At 52.6% G+C, this 23,893-nt stretch overlaps 1 protein-coding gene across 1 annotated transcript; it reads right to left on the reverse strand.

The window, feature by feature from the left end:
* Positions 1 to 271: 271 nt before the first annotated feature.
* On the reverse strand, positions 272 to 14,354 carry SLC52A3 (solute carrier family 52 member 3). The gene is made up of 5 exons (XM_077336363.1): positions 14,307 to 14,354; positions 4,807 to 4,928; positions 1,558 to 2,662; positions 1,000 to 1,123; positions 272 to 509 (listed from the first exon to the last, which is right to left on the reverse strand). The coding sequence occupies exons 3-5, from the start codon at positions 2,619 to 2,621 to the stop codon at positions 297 to 299; spliced, it is 1,401 nt and encodes a 466-aa protein (XP_077192478.1). The 5' UTR covers positions 2,622 to 2,662; positions 4,807 to 4,928; positions 14,307 to 14,354; the 3' UTR covers positions 272 to 296.
* Between the last annotated feature and the right edge of the window lie 9,539 nt (positions 14,355 to 23,893).

Below are 23,893 nucleotides of genomic sequence, written 5' to 3' on the forward strand. Positions count from 1 at the left end.
GGAGATCCCATGGAATTAGGACTAATCTCCAGACTGCAGAGCTCAATTTGCCTGGAGGACAGGGCTGCTTGGGAGGGGGAAACTAGAGATGCCAGCCTCCAGGTGGGGCCTGGGGATCCCCTGGAATTGCAGCTCATCTTCAGGCAACAGAGCTCAGTTCCCCTGGAGGAAACAGCCACTGAGAAGGTAGCTCTGTACGGCATTATACCCCCTTGAAGTCCCTCCCCTCCCCAAACCCCGCCCTCTGCCCCACCCCCCAAAGTCTCCAGGTTTCCCCCAACCCGCAGGTGGCAGCCCTACGCCAGGCACTGGAAGTTGCAGAAATCCGCCGATTGGAAGAGGCCGTAGACGCTGACCAGGGGAAACATGACCACAGCTCCGAGGAGCGATCCCAGCTGCTCCACCGCCCCGTACCACACGAGGGCGCCACGGCTGTGTCCACGGAGGGTCACCCCCGTCATGACCTTGACGTAGCTCAGCGTCCCCGTGAAGAGCACCCAAGAGAGGACCTGGGGGGGGGGAGCAAAGAGGGAGCACAGGTGAACATCGCAGGCAGCATGGTTGCCAACCTCCAGGTGGGGGCTGCTGGCATCCCAGATTGACTGTCTGTCGCAGGAGACAAGAGAAAGAGACCAGCAGCACCTGACCGATTTCACAAAACTTTTAGCAAAGGAAGACCTTTAGCGGACCGCTGCTTCAGAACTAATGAAAGCTCCTCCCGTGTCCCACATGTGGTCGGTCTTTCAGGCGCTCCTGGGCTCTGGCTCTTTTTCCCTGCTACAGACGGACCTCCACATTTGGAGGCACTAAATCTCTCAATCCTAGAGCCTGGGGGCAACCTCAGGGGAAGGCCTCGGCCTCTCTGCCCTGTCTTTGGTCCTCCAGGGGAACTGGTTGGCCCCTGCATGAGGCAGGAGGCGGGACTAGGAGATCTAAGTTAGATTTGGGGCGGAGCCTGGGGAGGCATGGGACCTCAACTTTGGGGGGCGCAATACTTACAATGATGGCGTCCCCCCATTCTGAGCGCTGCAGCAACGGACACGGGCTCATGGCCGCCATGGCCATGATATAGGCTCCAAACGCGGTCCCTGAGAGTGCCAGGGCCCCCAGGAGGGGGAGGGACCTGTGGGAGAAAGCACAGGCAGCAAGGTGGGTGAGATGGCTCACCTTCCACGGCTTCTAGGCATGCTCAGGTGGGTCAGAGTTAGAAAGGGAGGGAGGAAACAAACAAACAAACAAACAAACAAACAAATTGCTTGCCTCTGTATAGAGACTGTCAACCTTCTTTGTGGTCTCCCATCCGAAGGAAGGAAGGAAGGAAGGAAGGAAGGAAGGAAGGAAGGAAGGAAGGAAGGAAGGAAGGAAGGAAGGAAGGAAGGAAGGAAGGAATTGCCTGTCTCTGTGTAGAGACTCTCAGCCTTCTTGGTGGTCTCCCATCCAGACGCTAATCTTGTTTAGCTTCTGAGACGTCTGGGCTAGCCTGGACTCCACAAGCCAGGACACTGAACAGACCCTCCCAATGATCAAGCAAGGTGGCTCACTGACGAAGACGGGTACCTGCTTGGCAGAAAGGCAGCCCCGATGCACGCCAGAGGATTGGCCATGGAGCTCAGCGTCGCTGCGAGGTGGTAAGCCAGGTTACTGTACGGCAGACAGGAGTAGCTCTGCACCGAGGGAAGAACGCCGTTGGTCAGCGCGTTCACCCAGGCGATGAGGAAATAGATGGAGGCAAACTGGACCCGAGAGTAGGTGGCCGTCTCCGGATCGGCGCTGTCCACACCCTTGGCACAGCCCGCTGTTTGTCCTTTCGAAGAACAGTTTGTGAGCGCCCCGGAGTCCACAGGCCCCTGTCCGTTGGCAGGGATATTCTGGACCGAGATGAGGGTGACGTTGCTGGCACAGACGTTCCGCAGGGAGTCGTCCCATGCCTTGGGCAGCCGGTTGAGGAGCAAGAACGCCACGAGGCAGGAGAACATCATGGCCGAGAGGACGAGGAAGAAGACGAGGCTGGAGAAGTTGGCCGGGAAATACCGGGTCACCATGTGGAAGTCGAAATCCGGCCCGGTCGCGTTGCCGAGGGTCGCGCTGGCGGCTGTGTCGTTCCTCGGCACCGTTGCGTTGACACAACTAGAAATGCCCGAGCCCTGGGCCAGGGCGAAGAGGGCAGGGATCAACCCGCTGAGTCCTTCGCCAACGAAGAAGGTGGGGACGTACCGAGGGTGGAGGCGCATCATGAAAGGCAGGAAGGTGACGGAAGAGGTGCAATCCACCAGGGACAGGACGAAGGCGAGGACGAAGAACGCCACGCTGTGCCGGTTTCCGCCCACGAACGTGGTGCGGTCCCACAAGAAGGCCAGGAGGACGCAGGCCACGGTTCCCATGGAGACCAGGAGGCAGATGACGGGCACCTCGCCCAGCAGGCCGGGCTTCCACTTGTGCACCAGGGTGACGAAGAGCGGCCCGACGTTGGCGAGCTGGATAATGATGATCAGGTAGGACGGGAGGTACCAGCCCTCGGGGAGCCGGTTCACCAGCAGGGGGAGCTCCACCCAGACCCCGTTGATGGCCATCCAAGAGCCCGTCCCAAAGAGGCAGGCCAGGAAGTGGATGAGCAGCGCCATTGGCCCTCGAGTAGACCAATCAGAGAAGAGAAGGTTAGTTCCTGGAAGAGAAGAGGGGGGTTAGGGAAGAGAAGGAAATGGAGGCCAGCAGCAAATCTGGCCAGTCCAGCTACCATTATCGTCGTCATCATCATCATCATCATCATCATCATCATCATCATCATCATCTTCTTCTTCTTCTTCTTCTTCTTCTTCTTCTTCTTCTTCTTCTTCATTAGTGTATAATGACCTTACCAGATAGCTCAGGGCATGGAACAACATGGCTTAAAAGCAATCAGACATCATAATATCAGTAGTCTAGGCCTTCTTGATTCTGGAAGGGTTTCCCAAATGGGTGGGAATGAATGCATTTTTATATATTCTTTACATTTGTTAAACATTTATCGGGTGATATAATCATATAATGACTGGGTAAAGACTGGGGAAGGCACTGGCAAACCACCCCGTATTGAGTCTGCCATGAAAACGCTAGAGGGCGTCACCCCAAGGGTCAGACAGGACTCGGTGCTTGCACAAGGGATACGTTTACCTTTACCTTACGGCCATATATGGTCATGCTGACCCCACTCCTCCCAAAATGTCCAATGATGGGCCTGGAGGGGGCAGGGGGGGCTCCCAGGTGGGCGTGTCCACATCTCCGCTTCCCAACCATATTCTGGACCATCACACCACATCTGGAGTTCCTTGAAGCTTGTAGAACATCTCAGGAGTTTCTCAAGGGTAAAAATATTGAGAAAGCTTCATATAGTCGATAAAACGTATTCTAGATCAGGGGTAGTCAACCTGTGGTCCTCCAGATGTCCATGGACTGCAATTCCCATGTGAATTGTAGTCCATGGACATCTGGAGGACCACAGGTTGACAACCCCTGTTCTAGGTTACAATAACTACCAACTAATTTAATCAACGAGGATTTCAAGATCTTTGGAAGGCAGATCTCTCCGTTTCAGTACTTCTTGACGGTCTGTTGGGGCTCAGCCATAGGCCTGGTGGAAGAGCTCTGTCTTAAAAGGCCCTGTGGATCTGGTTAAGGTCCCGCAGGGCCAGTTGTGGCCAATCTCACTTCCTTCTGAGCATGCTTTGGTCAGGTGACCTTCATGCTTTTGGAGGAGACTAAATCCGTGGGTTCAATAAGACAGGGACACTTAGCCCCAACCAAGCAGCAACTTTACTGGAACCAGAACTCTCTGGACAACAACAAATTTCTGGAGTGAGGTCCCGGAACAGAGTTGCCAGCCTCCAGGTAGCACCTGGAGATCTGCTAATACATTACAGTTGATCTCCGGATGTCCAAGTTTAGCTCCCCTGAAGCAAACGGCTGATTTGGAGGGTGAAATCCATGACATTATACCCCGTTGAGGTCTCTCCTCTCCTCAAACTCCATCCTCCCCACCCTTCTCCCCCAGGTATTTCCCAACCCATAAGAACACGAGAGAAGCCATGTTGGATCAGGCCATTGGCCCCTCCAGTCCAACAATCTGGGTGAAACAGTGGCCAAAACCCAGGGGCCTTCAGGAGGTCCACCAGCAAGGTCATGACTTCAGAAGCCCTCCCACTTTGCCCCACCCCAGTACCAAATCTCCAGAGCATGCCTGCCCCAGATATAAAAATATAAGAGAAGCCCTTTTGGATCAGGCCAGTCCAACACTCTGTGTCATACGGTGACCAAAACCCAGGAGCCGTCAAGAGGTCCACTGGTGGGGCCAGAACTCCAGAAGCCCTCCCATTGTGCCCCCCCACCCAAGCACCAAGAAGACAGAGCACACCTGCCCAAACATAAGAAAAGCCAAGTTGGATGAGGCCGGTGGCCCCTCCAGCCTAGTTAGAACCATCTCCCTGCTCCTTCCTTACAAAGTCATTTCAGTTCTCCATGAAACTATTTATTTTTGAAGCAGCTGGAGCTCTGTCCCTTTGCATATTAAAACTCTGGGGGTATGTGGAGTTTATGGTGTTAGAGACCAATGAAGTCCCTCCCCTCCTCAATCCCTTTCCTCCCCAGGCTCCAGCACCCAAAATCTCCAGCGGCATCATCCGGGTTCACTGTGGGTGGGCAGGGAGTGGCATGTTTCCTGCATTCTGCAGGGGGTTGGACTAGATGACCCTGGAGGTCCCTTCCAGCGCTATCACTCTATGATTCCCGGTATTTCTCAACCTCAAGCAGGTCGTCCCCCCCTCAATTACTCACAGCTGGGGGCCACGGGTGTCCTTCTGGTCCTCCTCGTCTTCAGTCCTTGAGGCCGTCTCCTGAACTGGGGCTTCCCTCTGTATTGGCCCAGCTTCACTTCTGAAAGAAGTCCCGGCTTTTTCCTGGGAGAAAAGCAAGCCAGACTTTCATTGCAGGTTCCCTTTGCAGGAAAAGGGATTGCGAGCCAAACAGGCCCCGGTTTCTATTCACCACCCTAAAACCACCGCAGCTGCTGTTGGTCTTATATACGTATATTATTATTATTCTGTTTTTTAAAGTCCCCGGACATTTTCCAGCAGCTCCACCTTGAAACCGGAGGTGCGGAAGGCCCAGGCCTGCCCTTTACACAAGGGTTACTCGTGGGCTATGATAACGCCCTGCAGAGAGGAGGGGAAGTTGCCAAGCCTGTCGGCCTGGTTGTTTTTCCATTGCTCATATCTGCGGCCGACAGTTCCTGGCCTGTCGGCGTTGGCAGAGTTGAAATAGGCAAAGGACGGGTGCAGCACCTGCTGCTTAAAGAATCATTTTCTTGAGAGTTGAAAACAACTTGGGAAAGAGAGAATAGAGGGGGAGATGGGACCCTAGTGCCCACCCTCCAGAGAAGCCTGTTTGTCCAGGGGAGCTGGTCTCTGTAGTCTTGGAGATGAGTTGTAACGCTGGGAGATCTCCAGGCCTCAGCTGGAGGTTGGCAGCCCTTGTTCCTGACACGGAGCAGACTCGGAATGGCCTGCAAAGAGCTTTATGAATCGTGCGTGTGAATTTCGCAGCTTGAGACTCAGAAGGGCAATGAGCCTTAAGCATCGAGATGCGTCACCGGTGATCAAAATCCGGGCGTTAGTGCGAGGAAGGGAGACCCCCCCTCCAAGGGAAGACGAGGGGGGTTACCCAGAGGCAGGCACAACGCAAATCTCCTCTGGATGATTCTTGCCATGAAGACACTTGGCGAGAAGCAGCCAAACTGTGGCTCTCCAGATGTCCATGGACTACCATTCCCATGAGCCCCTGCCAGTACGCATCAATTAGCTGAAACTTTACAGCTCTTCCCACCCCCCCCAACAATCTGCCTTGAGTGTCACCAAGGATGGTGGGAGGTACAGTATCTGCTGGCGTATAAGACTACTTTTCCCCCCCTGAAAAACATCCCTCCAAGTGGGGGGGTCGTCCTATATGCCGGGTGCACTTCAGTTGGGATAGACATAGCTGCCCATTGTGGCCCATAGTACTGTAATGTAATGTCACAAACTCTATATTTTGAGTGGAAATGTTGTGGGGTCGTCTTATATGCCCAGTCGTCTTATACGCCGGCAAATACGGTAATTCAGGGATCCTCAACCTGTGGTCCTCCAGATGTTCATGGACTACAATTCCCATGAGCCCCTGCCAGCGAACGCTGGCAGGTGCACATGGGAATTGTAGTCCATGGACATCTGGAGGACCACAGGTTGGCTACCCTTGCATTAAGAGACAGCTGCCTATATTGCCTCAGTGGTTCAGCTGGCCAGATTTAAGAAAGGGGAGAAGAGCCAAAGCGGGATAGAAAAAGTGTCATGAAAATCCTGGAAGAGGGCGCCATCCTGTGGCCATCAGGGAGAAAAGCTATGACTTCTCCAAAAAAGATTTCTTGGGGACCCTGTGTGAGGGGCATCCCTGCAGGGGGGGGGAGCTGCTCTGGACAACTGCCCAAGGTGCCTCAGTGCCCCCTTGGCCTCCTTATCCCTCTTTCCTCTGTCCTGTAAGGATTATCTTTTTAAAAGATTTCTACCATATAAAAGCAGAGACATCACCCTGCCAACAAAAGGCTATGGTCTTCCCAGTTGCAATGTATGGCTGCGAAAGTTGGACCATAAGGAAGGCCAAGCATCAAAGAATTGAGGCTTTTGAACTCTGGTGCTGGAGAAGACTCTTGCGAGTCCCTTGGACTGCAAGGCGAACAAACCGGTCAGTCCTAGAGGAGATCAGCCCTGACTGCTCTTTAGAAGGCCAGATCCTGAAGATGAAACTCACATATTTTGGCCACCTCATGAGAAGGAAGGACTCCCTGGAGAAGAGCCTAATGCTGGGAGCAACTGAAGGCAAAAGAAGAAGGGGACAACAGAGAATTAGGTGGCTGGATGGAGTCCCTGAAGCAGTAGGTGCAAACTTAAATGGACTCCGCGGAATGGTAGAGGGCAGGAAGGCCTGGAGGATCCTTATCCATGGGGTCGTGGTGGGTCAGACATGACTTCGCAGCTAACAACAACAACCATATAAATGATATGTGAGTCAAGTCACAGCAGGCTTCTGGGTTTTCAAGGCAACACTGACATGGTTCTGCCATTGCCTGCCTCTGCACAGTGCCCCTAGAGGCCCTTCATGGTCTCCCATCCAAGTCCTATTCAGAGCTGACCTAGCTTCTGTGATCTGGTGAGATCAGGCTAGCTTGCACCATTCAGGGCAGGGTGCATAAGCCTGAAGCATTCAAAGTGAAATCAGTGGCCATTGGAGACATGTTTTCCCCAGACCTAAGAGAAGGATTTTCAGTCCGGTGTGACGTTCAAAAACACAAAAGAGCAAAAGGGCCATTCAGGTCAACCCAAGGGAGGAACAGAGGGGGAAGAGAACCCCGAGAGCAACTTTGGGTCCACGTTGGAGAGAGCCAGCTTGGTGTAGCGGTTAGGAGTGTGGACTTCTAGTCTGGTGCGCTGAGTTTGATTCCTCGTTCCCCCACTTGCAGCCAGCTGGGTGACCTTGGGCTTGTCAGGGCACTGATAAAGCTGTTCTGACCGAGCAGGAATATCAGGGCTCCCTCAGCCTCATCTCCCTCACAGGGAGCTTTCCAGTGCATGCACAGAGTGCCTCAAAGCGGCTTACAATCGCCTTCTCTTTCCTCTCCCCACAACATACACCCCGCAAGGGAGGTGAGGCTGAGAGAGCCCTGAGATTACTGAAGAAGAAGAGTTCATTCTTATATGCAGCTTTTCTCTACCCAAAGGAGTCTCAAAGTGGCTTACAGTCACCTTCCCTTTCCCCTCCCCTCAACAGACACCCTGTGAGGGAGGGGAGGCTGAGAGAGCCCTGATATTACTGAAGAAGAAGAAGGTTTGGTTCTTATATGCCGCTTTTCCCTACCCGAAGGAGTCTCAAAGCGGCTTCCAGTCACCTTCCCATTCCTCTCCCCACAACAGACACCCTGTGAGGGAGATGAGGCTGAGGGAGCCCTGATATTCCTGCTCGGTCAGAACAGCTTTATCAGTGCCGTGACGAGCCCAAGGTCACCCAGCTGGTTGCAAGTGGAGGAACGAGGAATCAAACTCGGCGCACCTTTGAGACTCTTTCGGGAAGAGAAAAGCGGCATATAAGAACCAACTCTTCTTCTTCTTCAGTAATCTCAGCCTCCCCTCCCTCACAGGGTGTCTGTTGTGGGGAGAGGAAAGGGAAGGCGACTGTAAGCCGCTTTGAGACTCCTTCAGGTAGGGGAAAGTGGCATATAAGAACCAGCTCTTCTTCTTCTTTGGGAGATCGGCAAAGTAGCGATGAAGCTAGTAAGGAAGGTACTGCGGACAGAGGAATAAAAGGATTTTTGGTGTGTGTGAGGAGGGGGATCACTTGGGCATGAAACCTGGGTCACTGTGGGTAGCCGTGTGTTCCTGCCTTGTGCAGGGGGTTGGATTAGATGACTCTGGAGGCCCCTTCTGACTCTGATTCTAGGATCTCTTTGAGCCTCTTGAATTGTCAGAGAAATTGGCCCCTTGTGCCATAGCTTGTTAAAACTCAGATCCTGCTGTGGGATTTTTCATCGCTGAATGGGTTATGTTACGACTGATGCCTCGCTTTGGTTCTCTTTTGAGGGCCGGATACCGACATGCTGGGTCGATTCTCCATCGGCAGAGGGGTGGACTAGATGACCCCATAAGGCCCCCTCCAAGTCAGCAACAAAATGAAGGAAATGAAACCAGAGGCTGCCTTGGCCTGACCCTTCTCTGCTCCAGGGGACGACGGATCAGCACAGAAGGAGTCTCCTGTTTGTCTGTTTCCGTTGTTCCAGCCGCCTTTTGAGAGCTGAAAGCGGAGCGATCTCTAGAGGGACTTTGTCTGGGGTTTCCTTTCTTAGCTCGAGGAGCACAAAGGAGGCAGGCTGGGGGCTGCCCGGCTGGTTGGGAAGGGTCTTTCCAAATCAATTTGGCTGCTGGGCGGGCTGGGGGGGGGGTCGGGGGCAGACAAAAGGGGGGAGCTAATCCATGTGGAAAGGGCCCGCTGAGCCTCGCCCGGGTCACAGCCCCCCTCCCCGACACGTGCCGCCTGGCCTGTCTGCTGCAAAGAAACATGACATGTCTGCCCCCTCCTCCCCCCGCCCCGCCGGCCCCCAGTCATCTGCGGGCAGCAGCTGAGGGGTCTCACTCGAACCCGGAACAGATGTGAGCCTAGGTCCCCAGGCGCCGGGGAGCAACATTTGGCAGCTGAGGGCGATCTGGAAGCGTGACCCACCCCTGGCTTCAGGCTCGGGGGGAGGGGGGCACGTGGACCAGGCCTGCGGGGGGGGGGGAAGGAAGGACACATAGGGCCTCCCGCGAGGCACATGGTTTTGATGTACACCCTTTGACAGCTGGGAAAAGGCACGTGCTGGGCAGAGCGAGCCATTGTGCCGAGATGAAAAGGAAACGGCAGCGTTACCTAGTGGGCTGCGGCCCGTCGGGCCTGGTGGACGGGAACCATCTTGGGAGAACCGGGGGTTCACAGGCCAGGACCCCAGGAGTTAATTTCAGCTCTTGATTGGGTTGGTACAAAGAGGCAAAAACTGAACTAAGAAAACCCCACAAGCAACCCTGAGACATATGCCCAAGCCCCAGATCGTTTCCACACGAGGAATCTGCCCCTGGACAGCCTCTGGGTGCTGGCAGGTTTTAGAGCCCCCTCCACATGATGTCGCCTGCATCCCGAGGCTGTCCAGGAGCTGGCTTGCGTTTTGCCCAGATTTGCCTTGGGATGAAGGAAATCACAAAAAGTAGATGTGCCATTTTTTATCTCGTGTCCCATCGGTGAGCAACCAGTGAGCAACCAGGGATAAGCCCGTATGGAGAGGGAAAGTTGTGATAATCTCTGCAGTGTTGTCCTGCCCTCACACCCACCACCCCTTCTCCATTTCCTGCTCCCAGTAATTTTTTTTTTAATGGCACGGTCCACTTTGCAGCACAACCGCAAACCTAGATAAAGGTAAAATAAAATCTTCTGCAAAGTGTCCACGGTCTTTTTGGGGTCAGGCCGCAAAACACAGTCCCATCTGTGTTTTCTGGAGGTGGGGAATGAGCTGGGGGTGCAGGGCTCCGTAAATGCCCACAGGCCCAAAAGGTTCGGGGACCCCTGCTTTGGGAGTTGCCGGTCCTGAATCCAGCATGACACTGCTGAAATTAAAGGCCTTGCAGAAGCTGCATCTCCACCTCTGCATAGCAGTGTCCCTTCCTCTGCACCCTCCTTGTGCCATTGTCTGGGGAAGTGGGCGTGCATCCAAAGGCACACACCTTGCATAAAACTTTGTTAGTCTTAAAGGTACCTCTGCATTCAACTTAAAGGGATTGCTTTATCGGTAGACCTGCCGAGGATAGAGCTTGAGATCCAAGGCAGGATCAGGACCTTGCGACTGCATCAGGTAATGCACGGCTAGATCCTGACCACAAGATCTAGTCAGTTTAAACCAAAACTGACCTATAGTGTACACTGGCTGGAAGATCTCGTTGTTTGTGCTTGCATGGTTCCGTTTTTGCCTCTTTGAGCTGAAATGAACTCCCCCGTCCTGGTCTCCGAGCCCACAGATCTAAGAGGTCCATGCGCATCCAAGCTGCTACCCGGAATCAGTCTTAAAGACACATGAATACGGAAGCTTAAACCCCCAAATTAAATGTAACTGGTTTTAAAGGTGCACACACCCATGCGTGAGCACACCCACACAGGAAAGCTGATACCCAGAAGAAGAAGAACGCTTTCTTGATCGTAAAGGTACATGCACACAAACGTTCTAGCCAGAGAATCGGAGTCCAGTCAGGCACCTTTAAGACCAACCGAGATTAATTCAAGGCGTGAGCTTTCGGGTGCAAGCACTCTTCCTCAGAGAATAACTGGCCGGGCTTCAAGATGCATGCATTTGCAACCATCTACCAGGACGGAAACTCTGTCGCTCTGAACTGTGCCAGAGAGGGAAAGCCTCTCCCCAGGATAAAACTGTCTGTCTTTAAGGTGCATGCACAGGAAAGCTAACCCCTTCCATGAAATGTGCTTGCTCTTCAGGGGGCATGCGCAAGAGAGCAGGTCCCCTGACCTCAAAAGACCCCCTCCCCAAAGCTGAGCCCCAGAATCGGAGCCTGCATGCGAAGCTTCCAGAGGCAGGGGTAGTCAAACTGCGGCCCTCCGGAGGTCCATGGACTACAATTCCCATGAGCCCCTGGCAGGGGCTCATGGGATTTGTAGTCCATGGACCTCCGGAGGGCCGCAGTTTGACTACCCCCTGTTCCAGAGGGTCTTTAGGGGCCGGCCGGGCTCAAGCCCGGTTCTGCTGCTCGGGCTCCCGCGGAACTTTCGCGCTTTGTTAGGCGCGGCGAGCCAGGCCGCCCCGTCGGGACCCTTGCGCGGGATTTGCATGCCAAAGGAGCCGGTCAAGGCGAAGGCGGCGCCGGGCGATCCCCCGGGGCCAGGCGAGAGCGGCAGAGCGGCGGACAAAGGCGGCGTCGGCCATCTGGGGGGCAGCGGGGGAGGGAGGCGCGTCCCGAAACGCCCCGGCGAGACCCAGCGAGGAGCCCTGGCCCGCCCGACGGGGACGCCTCCATCTGCGGCCAGACCGTCACTCTTGACCCGGAGGGCGTGCAGACCCCTGCCCCGGATTCCCCCCACCCACACCCGGGGGTGGAGGGGGAGGGGGATCTCCAAGCGCCTCCACCCCACGAGATCGCGCGCTTTCAGCGCACTTTGCAGCTGGATGGCGCTGCGCGGAAGGGACGCCTCCCCTAGGCCGAGTCGAGGATTGCCAGACTCCCCGAGAGGAGCAAGCAGGAAAGCCCAAACCAGGGGTAGTCAAACTGCGGCCCTCCAGATGTCCATGGACTACAATTCCCAGGAGCCCCTGCCAGCAAACGCTGGCAGGGGCTCCTGGGAATTGTAGTCCATGGACATCTGGAGGGTCGCAGTTTGACTACCCCTGGCCCAAGCCATGCAGGGTGGGAAGGCACCCTCCGGCTCACAAAATCAGTCCGAATCATGGAGTTGGTAGGGACCGCCAGGGTCATCTAGTCCAACCCCCTGCAGGAGGCAGGAAACTCACAGCTACCTGCCCACCTACAGTGAGCCCGATTACATGTCTAGATGATGCCCCCCCCTTAAAAAAACAAAATCAGAATTCCTGGCCAGTCTGGCCTGCAGGAAATTCACCTTCTGATCCCAGATTGGCATTTCCCTGGGCAGGCAAGGAAGGGCCACAAGAGCCAAGCTCAGGCCCAGTCCCTTCTGCCCACCCACTCACCATCTGACACACAACAGAAAACACAGGGCCAAACAGGGACCAGTTAGAGACACGTTTCCCAAACTACTTTCTCCTCAGTTGTAGTTTTCCCATACAACCATATTAGAAGCTTGTTGTCATAGAATACCACAATCTTTACAGGATGCATCACATCCTAATTGAGAGAGCCAGCCTGGTGTCACACTTCAGAGCACAGCTTCTAACATGGGGAGCTCCTGATGGCCCCTTCCCACTCTAGATGGCCTGCATGGCCCCTTCCCACTCTGGGATTCTAGGAGACTAGTTCAGCAGTGGAGGGGGCTGCCTCAGGAGGTGGGGAGCTCCCCCTCACTGGCCGTCTTCAGGCAGCGGCTGGACAGATCCTTCTCCTGGATGCTTGAGGCTGATCCTGCACTGAGCAGGGGGTGGGACTAGATGGCCTGCATGGCCCCTTCCCACTCTAGGATTCTAGGAGTCTAGTTCAGCAGGGGAATGGGCTGCCTAAGGAGGTGGTGAGCTCCCCCTCACTGGCAGTCTTGAAGCAAAGGTTGGATACACACTTTTCTTGGATGCTTGAGGCTGATCCTGCACTGAGCAGGGGGTGGGACTAGATGGCCTGCATGGCCCCTTCCCACTCTAGGATTCTAGGAGACTAGTTCAGCAGGGGAATGGGCTGCCTAAGGAGGTGGTGAGCTCCCCCTCACTGGCAGTCTTGAAGCAAAGGTTGGATACACACTTTTCTTGGATGCTTGAGGCTGATCCTGCACTGAGCAGGGGGTGGGACTAGATGGCCTTCATGGCCCCTTCCCACTCTAGGATTCTGGGAGACTAGTTCAGCAGGGGAATGGGCTGCCTAAGGAGGTGGGGAGCTCCCCCTCCCTGGCAGTCTTCAAGCAGCGGCTGGACAGATCCTTCTCCTGGATGCTTGAGGCTGATCCTGCACTGAGCAGGGGGTGGGACTAGATGGCCTGCATGGCCCCTTCCCACTCTAGGATTCTTTGGGTCTAGTTCAGCTGTGGAAGGGGCTGCCTAAGGAGTGGGGAGCTCCCCCTCACTGGCCCTCTTCAAGCAGAGGCTGGACAGATCCTTCTCCTGGATGCTTGAGGCTGATCCTGCACTGAGCAGGGGTGGAACTGGATGGCCTTCATGGCCCCTTCCCACTCTAGGATTCTAGGAGTCTAGTTCAGCAGTGGAAGGGGCTGCCTAAGGGGGTGGGGAGCTCCCCCTCACTGGCCGTCTTCAAGCAGTGGCTGGACAGATCCTTCTCCTGGATGCTTGAGGCTGATCCTGCACTGAGCAGGGGGTGGGACTAGATGGCCTCCATGGCCCCTTCCCACTCTAGGATTCTAGTAGTATAGTTCAGCAGTGGAATAGGCTGCCTAAGGAGGTGGGGAGCTCCCCCTCACTGGCCGTCTTCAAGCAGCGGCTGGACAGATCCTTCTCCTGGATGCTTGAGGCTGATCCTGCACTGAGCAGGGGGTGGGACTAGATGGCCTGCATGGCCCCTTCCCACTCTAGGATTCTAGGAGTCTAGTTCAGCAGTGGAAGGGGCTGCCTAAGGAGGTGGGGAGCTCCCCCTCACTGGCCGTCTTCAAGCAGCGGCTGGACAGATCCTTCTCCTGGATGCTTGAGGCTGATCCTGCACTGAGCAGGGGGTGGGACTAGATGGCCTGCATGGCCCCTTCCCACTCTGGGATTCTAGGAGTCTAGTTCAGCAGTGGAAGGGGCTGCCTCAGGGGGTGGGGAGCTCCCCCTCACTGGCCGTCCTCAAGCAGCGGCTGGACAGATCCTTCTCCTGGATGCTTGAGGCTGATCCTGCACTGAGCAGGGGGCTGGACTAGATGGCCTCTGTGACCCCTTCAAATATGATTCTATGATTCCGTATCAAATATTTAAAATATATTTAAGAATCAACTCCCACCCATTCAGGAAACCCTTCCAGGACTGTCACGATACCCCGGGGTTTCACGAAGGCCTGGTTGAAAACCTGCCATAGGGCTTTCACGGCGGGTACTCATAGTGGCATGCCATAGCCTACCTTTGTGTAACTGTGGAGGTGGTCTCCCATCCAAATACTCCCCCGGGCTGACCCCGCGTAGCTTCTGAGATCTGACAAGATCCCGGTCAGAGCTAAAATGCATGCAACGCAGAAGCAAACCCAGAAGCGAGCAGCAATCCAAGCATTGGTTAGGAATCAGGACGGGGAAGATTGCGGGATGAATTTTTTCCCCTTTCAGTCCATCTGGTAAACATATGTTCACCCGCCCCTCCAGAGATACAACCCCGGTGAACTTCAACTGGAGAAAGCCCTTTTTTGCTGCGTCATGCGGAAATCTGCTGCAGCACTTACGGGCAATTCACATTTTTGAAAGGAGGCCTCACCAGGTTACAAGAAGTGGGGATTTCACCCGGGTTTTGCAAGGCAGTTACGTTCCCGGACAGTCAGCTAGCATCGCAGACGTCTGAGCTTGCTGCATAGAGTCCGACTGTAAGAAAAAAAAATTTTTTGACTTGGTATAAACAAAAAAGGTCAAGCTGGCTGTAGCTTCCTGAGCTGAGCTGTCATTTCATGACCTTGTAGCCGGGAGGAGAATTGATGAAGAATGCTTGTAAGGGGCAGTCATGCCAAAGTTCCATAATTTAAAGGGGGGGGGGCTGGATAGAATCACGCAGAAGTCTATTAATGCCCACCAGCCGTGGTGGCCGAGGAGAACCTCCATGTTCAGAGGCACTTAAGCCTAAGAATCCCAGAGCCACGAGGCAACATCAAGGTACGGCCTCAGACTCTATACTCTGTTGCTGGCCCTGCAGAGGAACTGGTTGGCCACTGTGTGGGACAGGAGGCTGGACTAGGTAGACCACTGGTCTGATCCAGCAGAGCTATTCCGATGTTCTCATGAGAACCAACTTGGTGTAGTGGTAAACAGTGACAGCTTCTAATCTGGAGAGCCCGGTTCGATTCCCTTCTCTTCCACACGCAGCCAGCTGGGTGAACTTTGGCTAGTTACAGTCCTGAACATGCAGTTATCACAGAGCAGTTCTCTCAGGACTCCCTCAGCCTCCTCTAACTCAAAGGGGGCTTGTTGTGGGGAGAGAATAATAGAATCCTAGAGTTGGAAGGGGCCATGCAGGCCATCTAGTCCAACCCCCTGCTCAATGCAGGATCAGCCCTAAGAGAGGAACGGAAGGTAATTGTAAGCCGCTTTAAGACTCTTTATGGTAGAGGAAACTGATGATGATGATGATGATGATGGTGACGATGACGATGATGAAGGCCTCACTCTCTCTGCCCTCTTGTTGGCCCTCAAGAGCAACTGCTTGGCCCATCAATACATTTGGGATTTGGACACAGGTGGTTGGCCTTCCATCCTGTGCTGTTGGCAAAGCAACATTTTTTTTAAAAAGCTGTACAGTCCATCAAACTGACAGAAGCCAACCAAAAGCCTGGTTGGGCAAACACTTGGCAGCCCCAAGAAAGGTGTTGTCCGGCCCCACCTTGTTGTGCCCCCTCCCCAAGCAGAATTCACCAGCCACAGGAAGACAGGAATGAAAGAGGGCTTTCTGCACTCCCTGCCCTGATTCCACTTTGACAGCACAGTGTAATTCGGAGCTAATTCCAGGGGAAGTTGTCATCACTGCCGATCCAGCCCACTTTGGATCCTGCTGATCTTGCTCGCCTCCCCTTCTTCGCAGTCCCAGCCTCTGGCTTTTCTGAAAATAGAGCCATCCGCCCTCTCCATTACGCAGACGCCCCGAGCGGTCTCCAAAAGAATGTGGACGGGTCGGACTTCCTTTCAGTGGAAGCCGTTCATTTCCTTGAGTCTTCCTTTCTCTTCTGCTGCGCTGTTGGCATTTCCTGTTTCTGGCAGCAGGGAGTTCCAGAGATCAAAGATACGACGATGGGGCAGAGAAAGGGTGAATCTTATTTGTTTATTTTGTTAGGGTTGCCATCTCTTTCCCCCCCAAGCAACAGTTCTGGGTGTTTATAGGACTGTCTATTACTCAGGATCTTATGCCTAGTGGGAGGAGCCCTGGCTCAGTGGCAGAGGATCTGCTTAGCATGCAGAAGGTCCCAGGTTCAATCCCCGGTGTCTCCAGTTTAGAAAGTATGAGGCGGTAAGCTATGTGAAAGACCTTATTCTGCCTGAGACCCTAGAAAGCAGCTGCCAGTCTAAAGAGTCAAGGGTCTGATTCAGTAGAACGTAGTTTATAGAACCATAGAGTTGGAAGGGGCCATACAGGCCATCTAGTCCAACCCCCTGCTCAACGCAGGATCAGCCCAAAGCATCCTAAAGTTTCATGGATTTAATCAATGAGCCGGCTGATAAAGAGAGTTTCAAAAAGTTTCAAAAAGCAGTCACTGAAATACAAGATCCTTCACTGGTTTCTAGCTGTCAGGTGGATCAAGTTTATTCTCATTTAAATTTTATTTTCTTTTAATTCTATAACCAGCCACTTCCTTCCTTCAAGATGGCTTACAGACCTTGCTCAAATACGCAGGATAAAATGCGCAAAAAACAAGAAACCAAAATTTAAAACTGCTGCTCAGCACTGTGCCTGAATTGAACCCAATGCAGTCCGAAATGAACACTCTGACTTCCCCCTAAATTATTTATTCATTGGGTGTCATATAGCCATATCGGGTGTCGTATGGTCCAGCAGCCAGGCAAGTGGTGTTCAGAGGTGGTTTGCCATGGCCTGCCTCAGTGTCATAACCCCTAGTGGTCCCTGGAGAAACTGCCACTCCAATCCTTGCAGGTCTCCCATCCAAAAGCCAGCCATGCCCAATTCTGCTTAGCTTCCAATACCTGATGGGGCCAGGCTTGTCTGGGCTACCCTAAATATTGAAAGGGAGAGGGACAGGCACACCTCCCTGGGGAAGCTGTCCCGTAATCTGGGGGCTGCCACTGAAAAGGCCCTCTCTCCTATGTCAACTAAATGACCCAACCAACCTGTGATCCTCAATCCTGGGCTGGTACAAATGGATAAATATCATCCTTTAGATAAGCTGGCCAGCCTCTCAGGAGTACCTTTAGTACAGGTTTATGGGGATGTTATTTATGTTGGAATAGGCAAGATCTGTCATGCACATTAATCAACAGCCTAAGAAGAATATCCTACCTAAATGGCCTATTTAGATTGGGAACTTCCTGGTATTTTCAAATTGTCCCTGTTTCCTGATTGGCTGAGTTGGAGATTTCCTGCTCCTGTGAGGATGCTTCCTGCCTCGTTTTCCTCCGGAAAAACATTAAAGCAGTTAGACAGTTAGGACTCACTCTCTCTCTCCTCTTTTACTTACAAAGTTATGGCTCTTCTTAATAAAACGATTGTATTCTTTCAGTAGCTGGTGCTCTGCTCCTTTTCTACTAGTGGAAATGGCTGCTTTATGGCATCACACCACACGGTATACCAGACTTCTTAGGCTTCACCCCCACCCCCACCCCGGAAATCTCTAGGAATTTTACAAAACAGAGTGGTCAGCCCTAGAAGGTGGTAATCCTACAGTTTTGGTGACGTTTTGCAGGATAATTCTTTTGTTTTTCTCGCACCGGAGTCCTCAGTGTTTTTGAGCCTATGGCATTTTTGAAATTGTGGCTAGTCACAGCCACAAAATGGCTGCTGCAGGAGGCGGAGCCAACCACCCAGAGACAGCCCAGGCGCAGTGAGAAAGTGAAGCAGTTTTAAAACGACACTGGGAAAGAGGATGAAAGCAGTAATTTATTATTTATTGATTGAATTTATGTATTATCTTTATATACCGCCCTCCCCTGAGGCTCAGGGCGGTTGACATGGAACTGGAGAAAAAAACAGTACAAATCACGTGATAAATAACAAAGAACAGGGGCCCAACCCAACTGGGTCTGAGTTAATCATTGTCCCTCCTATTCTACTGTTCCACAATGTTTATTGCTTTCACTATCCTGTTGTCATTGTTATTGCTGTCACCACATCACTGTGTAAACCAAGCTGATTGTGCTGTTCCTGCTTTATGTAAACCGCGCTGGGCCTTCGGGGAGGGCGGTAGCTAAATTAAACAAGCAAACAAGCAAACAAACAAACAGAACAATAGCGGTACAGTCATAACAGGAGAACTGTAACATAATGGAACAAACATGGTGAGAACTTCCAATTTTAACTGTGACATACTGACAGCCAAGTCGGATGGACATTTCGGTGGGTGCTTCTCATGGGAGGGGGGCTCAGGGGCCCATGGGAGGGGATTGAATTCAGGTCGACCTCAACCAGAAGCCTGGAGGAAAAGTTCCCTTTTGCAGGTCCTGCAGAGGGGTTGAAGCTCCCCTAGGGCTCTAATCTTCTCCAGGAGCTTGTCCCACCAAGTGCGAGCCCAGACAGAGAAGGCTCTGGCCCTGGTTGAGGCCAAGCGAGCTTCCCTGGGGCCAGGGATCACCAGGCAGTTGTTAGCTGCAGAGCCTAAGGCTCTTTGAAGGGTGTAGGCCAGGGGTAGTCAAACTGTGGCCCTCCAGATGTCCATGGACTACAATTCCCAGGAGCCCCCTGCCAGCATTCGCTGGCAGGGGGCTCCTGGGAATTGTAGTCCATGGACATCTGGAGGGCCACAGTTTGACTACCCCTGGTGTAGGCAGAGAGGCAGTCCCTCAGGTACACTGGGCCCAGAACACAGGTGGTCTTAAAGGTGATTACCAGAACCTTAAGCCTGATCTGGAATTCGACAGGAAGCCAGCGCAGCTGTGGGAGGATGGGCCAAGATTAATGAGATTAAACAGTGCTGTTTCTACTTGCACACCCAAGTTGCTGGGCAGAAGCTCCACCTGGCCCCACTCACTTTCTACAAATTCTTGTGACCCCAGGAACAGTGCCCACGGGCACCCTGTTGGGGACCCCTGCTGCAGCACGTCGCCCGTTGTTTTTGGTGTGCGGATCTGGGTTGAAACCCGCCATGGGTGATTTCCCTGGAGAACCGTTCATGCTGGAGCTTCAGGGAAAGGGTTAACGTGCTGCCCCCAGAAACTACCCTGTTAAAATTAATCTGCAGCACTAAATCCTAGATAAAAGGAAGGGGAGGGGAGTTGGGATCGAGGTCTGCCAGGGTGACACTGGGTAGCAACACAATCCACCCTCCCCTGCCTCTCTGCCCCACCCTCCGTTTTTTAATCACTTCAATAGTTTCTATGGGCCCCTTTGGTAAATAGCATGTGACCTTCCTGTGCGACCTTGGTTGTTGTTTTTTTTTAAATAGGGAGACCTTTGAAGGACTAAAGGGATCAAGGCAGCACCCGGAACATGCCGGCTAGGAGAGGCAGGGTCCGGAGTTCCTCCTCGTAGCAAACATTGATCCAAGCCAAGGCCTTTGAAGCTCAACACATCTATTTTTTTTCGTTTTTTTTCTCAACAGGACTGGCAGGTTGGGAAATCACTAGAGTTTTTAGGGGCAGATCCTGGGGAGGGCAGACAACGGGAGAGGAGAGACCTTGGAGGGGGGGGGGATCTTGGCATAGAGTCCACCTTGCAAAGCAGTCCTCTCCAGAGGAACGGATCTCTGTCATTTATCCCCAGACCATAGTAATCAGTTCTGGGGGGGAGTGACATTTGCTTTACCAGGAGTGGCCAAATTGTGGCTCTCCGGTTGTCTATGGACTATAATTGCAGTCCATGGACAACCGGAAAATCAGTGTTTGGCCACTCCTGATTTAGATTGAGACTGGATAATATATCATTGTATCCCCATTGAAATCTCTCTCCTCCCCAGACTGAAATGGATGAATATATTTCTATAAATAACATTTCCAGTAAAGATTGCTCTCTTTTAAACCTCAAAACTCTGTGAGTCTGGCTCTGCCTCATCCACAAATGTAACTAAAAACTGCATGCTTCTCAAACTCTTCAACTCTTAAGTTTCTGGAGGACCAAGTCTAGTCCCAAAGTCCCAACAACCCGCAATTGCCAGGGGTGTGTCCTGGTGTGGTCGGACAGTTGTTCCCACAACTTGGTCATGTTTTCTGCGAAATCATCTTCAGGTGAATTCCAGGTGGGGGCGAGGCTTCTCGAAGTGCCACAGGACTGCAAGCTTGCCTTTTCTGAAAAGTATGATTCAGAACGTGGCTCCCCGAACACGCCAGGGCAGATCCTTTTGGGAAGTGAGTGGCAGACAAACCGGAGCCCCAGCGAGGATGCCCCACTGTGGGGACAGCCGGCTTCCGGCGCCACACCCCTAAGCTGACCCCGACAGGTGGAAAGTCAGCCGGGATCAAAATGAGGCCGGGCTATTTTCGAGCAGCGGATCCAGACACGCTTTGGGAGAAGCTGAGCTTGGCTTTCCGATCTCCAGCGACTCTTGAGTTGTAAAAGGCGTTGGCGTCTGTTTTTGTCTTCTTTGCTTCACGTTGGGTCTTGCCAACGGCAACTGGAGCACAGTTGGTTTGTGGCTTCAGGTTGCCAACTATACACACACACACACACACACAAACACACACACAGCGGACATCCATCACTGGAGGAATCATTTACTTATGTGATGTGATTTTTCGGCTGCCCCTCTCCAGCCACAGTCTTGGGGCAGCTAACATCATTAAAGCCATATGCAAGCTTTCACCGGTTATTTTAAACCATTTCTAAATGAACAAAAAAGCTCCTAATAGGATGAGATTGCTCTGTCACAAGGCCTCACAATTCTAAGGTCCAGAAGAAGAAGAAGAAGAAGAAGAAGAAGAAGAAGAAGAAGAAGAAGAAGAAGAAGAAGAAGAAGAAGAAGAAGAAGAAGAAGAAGAAGAAGAAGAAAGGTGGAGGGGTTGGGTTTTATACCCCGCTTTTCACTGCCTGAAGGCGTTTCAAAGCAGCTTCCAATCGCCTTCCCTTCCTCTCCCCACGACACACCCTGTGAGGCACGTGGGGGCTGAGAGAGCTCTGAGAGAAGTGCTCAGTCAGAACAGCACTAACAGCTCTGCAGTTTGAAGATGAGCTGGAATTCCAGGGGATCCCCAGGGCCCTCCTGGAGGCTGGCATCCCTCCATCCCCCTCCCAAGCAGCCCTTTTCTCCAGGAGAACTGAGCTCTGCAGTCTGGAGATGAGCTGTGACTCCAGGAGATCCCCAGGCCCCACCTGGAGGCTGGCATGCTACTTCCTGGTTAGGAAATTCCAGATGATTTGGAGGTGAAGCCTGGACAAGGGAGGGTAGATTCAAATGGATAGCCATGGTGGTCTGAAGTAGCACAATAAAACCAGACAGGGGAGGGGAGGTTAGCATGCAATCCAGTCCAGCCTCCAGCCAGCTGTTTTCTGTGGATCTCTGAATGGCAGAGTGTGGATCTCTGCCATCCAGAGAGCAGGTGTCCGAAATGACGGGGTTGCCATGCCCCTACAAGGTGGGTCTCCTGCACATTTAAAGTATGATGGGCAGAAATTCAGCAGGTGACACTTCTTCTCCATTGGAGAAAGCTACACCTGTTCTACTTATACCTGTAAGGGCACTCACAGGAATGGCAGAGTTCAAAGGCCGGGGGCTGGGGATTGCTTTCATGGGTGGGCTCACCTCCCCTAATACGACTTTATTTTTTAAAACATGTTTTTATTATTTTTGAAAGCTTTACACAACAACAAAAGACACAAAGCCTATGAAACACTACCGCCAGCACCACCACAATAACCCCCCCATGAGAAAAAAATAATAAAAACACCTTTGACAAAAAAACATTTAGAAAGTACAAGGACGGCATGCAGTCCAGCCCTCCAGAGCTGCCCTGTTCTCCAAGGGAACTGATTTTTGCCATCAGAAGATCCGCTGTAATCCCAGGAGATCTCCCACCGGGAGCCTCCTCTGGAGGGATCTGGAAGGCTGCTCGTTTCCCCTCTGCAGAGCGGCCCCCGCAACACATCTGGCCTGATAAGGGTGCTTGTGCAGCACTTGGGGCCCCGCACAAAGGAACGAGCTGTGTGGCTCTTTGTCCTCCCGATCAGCAGGGAGCGTGCTCGGCTGCGGGTGCCAGGGCTGGCCCTTTGCCAGCGAGAGGAATGCAGAAAAGCGGGGCGTGTGCCGGAGATCAGGCACGGAAACTCAAGGAGGAGAAAGGGAGAGTGCTTCTTGCCCCCACCCCCAACCTCCCCACATGCAAATACAGGCACACACACACACACACACACACACACACACACATGCGTGCAGAGTCCCTGGCAAAGGCAGGTGGAGTTTCCCCCTCTTAAAAAGCACTATTCATGGCCTGCCAAAGAGCCGGTGCCAAAAGTGACCCAGAATCCCTCCTCCACCTCCCAAACGCTCTCTGACTTCTGAGTCCTCCTCAGCTCAGCCGAAGATGCGTGGATTTCCCCCTGAGTCAGGTCTGGGCGTTCTGTGATGGTGGTGCACAATTCTGGCTAAGAATGCGCAAAGAGTCGGGAACTGGCAGTCTTCAAGCAAAGGTTGGATACACACTTTTCTTGGATGCTTTAGGATGCTTAGGGCTGATCCTGCATTGAGCAGGGGGTTGGACTAGATGGCCTCTATGGCCCCTTCCAACTCCATGATTCTATGATTCTAACTGCCCCGCTCTGAGTTCAAGTGAGCTATAAGGACATCAGAACACCAGAGGAGTTTAGGGAAGGTGTTCCAACCTCCTCATCATCTTGTTCAGAATTTTCCGAGCTCTGCAAAGTCCTTTTATGAGATACGGTGACCAGAACTGTACTCAGGATTCCACATGAAGTTAGCATACATGGTTCTATTGTGCCTGGGTATTTCCCTTGACTTTCACTGTGCATATCCATCAGGTTTTCTTTGTCGTTCAGTATTGATTTTTCTTCCTTCAGCAAACAGTTTGCTTTCTGGTCACTCTTTCTTTCGGTTTTCTGTGAGTGCTTTTGTGATGATTTCCTCCTTGTTTCACATCCAAGGTAATTCAAAAGCATACAGATTCCCTCAGATTTCCTCCCTGCCCTTTCCCCGTCTCATGATGATCACCTCCTGCCCACAATGAGGTTGTTCTGCCCACTCTGCATCTTCTGCCATCTCTCTCCCCCCCCTTCATCAGTGTACAATTTTCACTTGTTTTAAAAATGTTTTGACAAGCGGCTTAGGTCTAGCAATATGAGACTATTGCTAGACTCAGATCACTAAATTAAAAAAAATAATTAATACAATTGAAGGGGGAGTTTTAAAAGGAGCTGGGGGAGGTTTAGTTCCCTGTTGGCATTAACTTGAAAGGGGAATTGGAGAGAAGGCAAACACCAGTGTCTCCAGTGGAATACAAAAGGGATTTCTGTTCTGCATGCAAACCAAAGTCCATGTGTGGGGTGGGGATGGGGGGTTGGAATGATTGTCAGCATGGAATGGAATTGACATGAGAGGTAAAGATAGAGAGACACTGGGATGGGAAGCTTAAAGCTTGGAAAACATTTTTCTTTTAATAGTGAACAAAGTTTTTTGAGGAACCTAACTTTAAAGTGGCGGCCGAGCCACACGGACCTTCCACAAACCGACAAACAATCTGGAGACCAGAGTGCCACCTGCACAGAAGAGGCTTCCAAAATCATCATCAGTGTGCAAACCACCGCGAGACTTTGAGAGCGGTGATATATACGTCAAAATGTGAAAGAAAGAAAGAAAGAAAGAAAGAAAGAGAGAGAGAGAGAGAGAGAGAGAGAGAGAGAGAGAGA

The sequence above is a fragment of the Paroedura picta genome, chromosome 4, assembly GCF_049243985.1.
Source record: "Paroedura picta isolate Pp20150507F chromosome 4, Ppicta_v3.0, whole genome shotgun sequence".
Taxonomy (NCBI): Eukaryota; Metazoa; Chordata; class Lepidosauria; order Squamata; family Gekkonidae; genus Paroedura; species Paroedura picta.